At 44.8% G+C, this 1412-nt stretch overlaps 1 protein-coding gene across 1 annotated transcript; it reads right to left on the reverse strand.

Annotated features, from left to right (window-relative positions):
- Positions 1 to 286: 286 nt before the first annotated feature.
- On the reverse strand, positions 287 to 1108 carry LOC103821861 (tetraspanin-3-like). The gene is given in 1 exon segment (XM_009096799.3): positions 287 to 1108. A coding segment is annotated over 1 exon segment (822 nt).
- Positions 1109 to 1412: the final 304 nt, after the last annotated feature.

A 1412-nucleotide genomic window follows, 5' to 3' on the forward strand; every position in this document is an offset into this window, starting at 1 on the left:
AGATACACCTTTCCTTACATCTTTCTCTGCACTCACATACAGTGGTTTTGTGTCTGCACATGCTGAAGACCTGTCCCCAGAAAATTTTCAGATACAGAGTGCTTATTGAAAGAAACCTGTGGGAGAACTGATCTAAGATCACGACACTAAAGGAAAAAAAAATCCAACAGTGATCAGCTAGTTTGATTTACAATTATTATTTATATAATTTTTTTAAAAATTTTGTTCCAATCCAACAACAAAGTAGTAAAAGCTGACAAAACATGTAGCAGGTGCAGCAAAGCAGCTAGTACCTATAGTCCTGTGAGAAGATATATGAGTCCAGAACATGAAGTTTATGAAATGGCTGACATCTCATGAGGATACCATTGCTGACAGCAGCCAAGACCTCCAAGATGCTTAGCACAGTACAACACCAAAAAATGCACAGCATGGAAAAATACAACTGGTCTTCCAGCTTCTTTAGACAGCCTTCCTCGGATAGCTGCTCCACATGGCCTAAGTCTCCCCTGCAGTGAGAATACTTCTCCTTACAGCAGCTTTCAGGAACACAAGCTGGATGATACAAAGATGATGCCTTTAGCCAGTCTGTGTAGTTGTGGACCCCACAACACTGCACCTTCCTCTGTATCACATCCACAGCACTGTTTCCAGGATCCTAGGAGCATGTCCAGTTGCGCTGGTGAACAAGGTAACTGATAGCACTTTCCAGCTGAGAAGCTGTCCTAACGCAGTAGGAACATGCCAGGGCTGCTGAAGACATTTCTAAGCAAAGAAGGAGCAGCAGCAAGTACATGAAAGTCCCTTGCTGGTAGCGGGAACACTTAACAGAAATAGAAACAGCCAAAACTCCAGTAGGTAGCAATGTCAGTGCAGTTGCAAGAACAAGCCAATCAGGGAGAGACAAGTAAGACTCCTGAAATAAATATCTGTAGTTCTTGAACATCACGATCACTGCAACTCCACCAAACATTTGATCTACAGCTGTACCCCAGAAGATAAAGCCTAGGAACCCCAGCACAGATTGAGCAAAGAACCTAAGGTAGGTATAGGTATACACACAACACCACAAAAAAGGTAGAATCACCACAGCCCTAATCCTCCTCATTCTGCTGACTCCAGCTACCCCTCCTCATCAATATTTAAGAGGCTTCAACCCCACTTGTCCAGGTGCAGCAGATGATACCTCCACCCAAAATCAATTTGCAGGACAGCAACTCAGATAAGGCTCCTTAGGATAAAGACTGTGCCCTGCATCAGCTTAACCACATGCTGCTGCTGCAGCTTGTTCAGCACAGCCTGCAGAAACCTGGAAGGTACGTGCCCAGCTTGCTGTGGAGAGCCCCTTACACTGCTGTCATTGGAGTTCGCACTTGAAGGAGGACAGCTAGAAGAAGGCTGCACTCCTTTCA

The sequence above is a fragment of the Serinus canaria genome, chromosome Z, assembly GCF_022539315.1.
Source record: "Serinus canaria isolate serCan28SL12 chromosome Z, serCan2020, whole genome shotgun sequence".
In the NCBI taxonomy this organism is placed as follows: Eukaryota; Metazoa; Chordata; class Aves; order Passeriformes; family Fringillidae; genus Serinus; species Serinus canaria.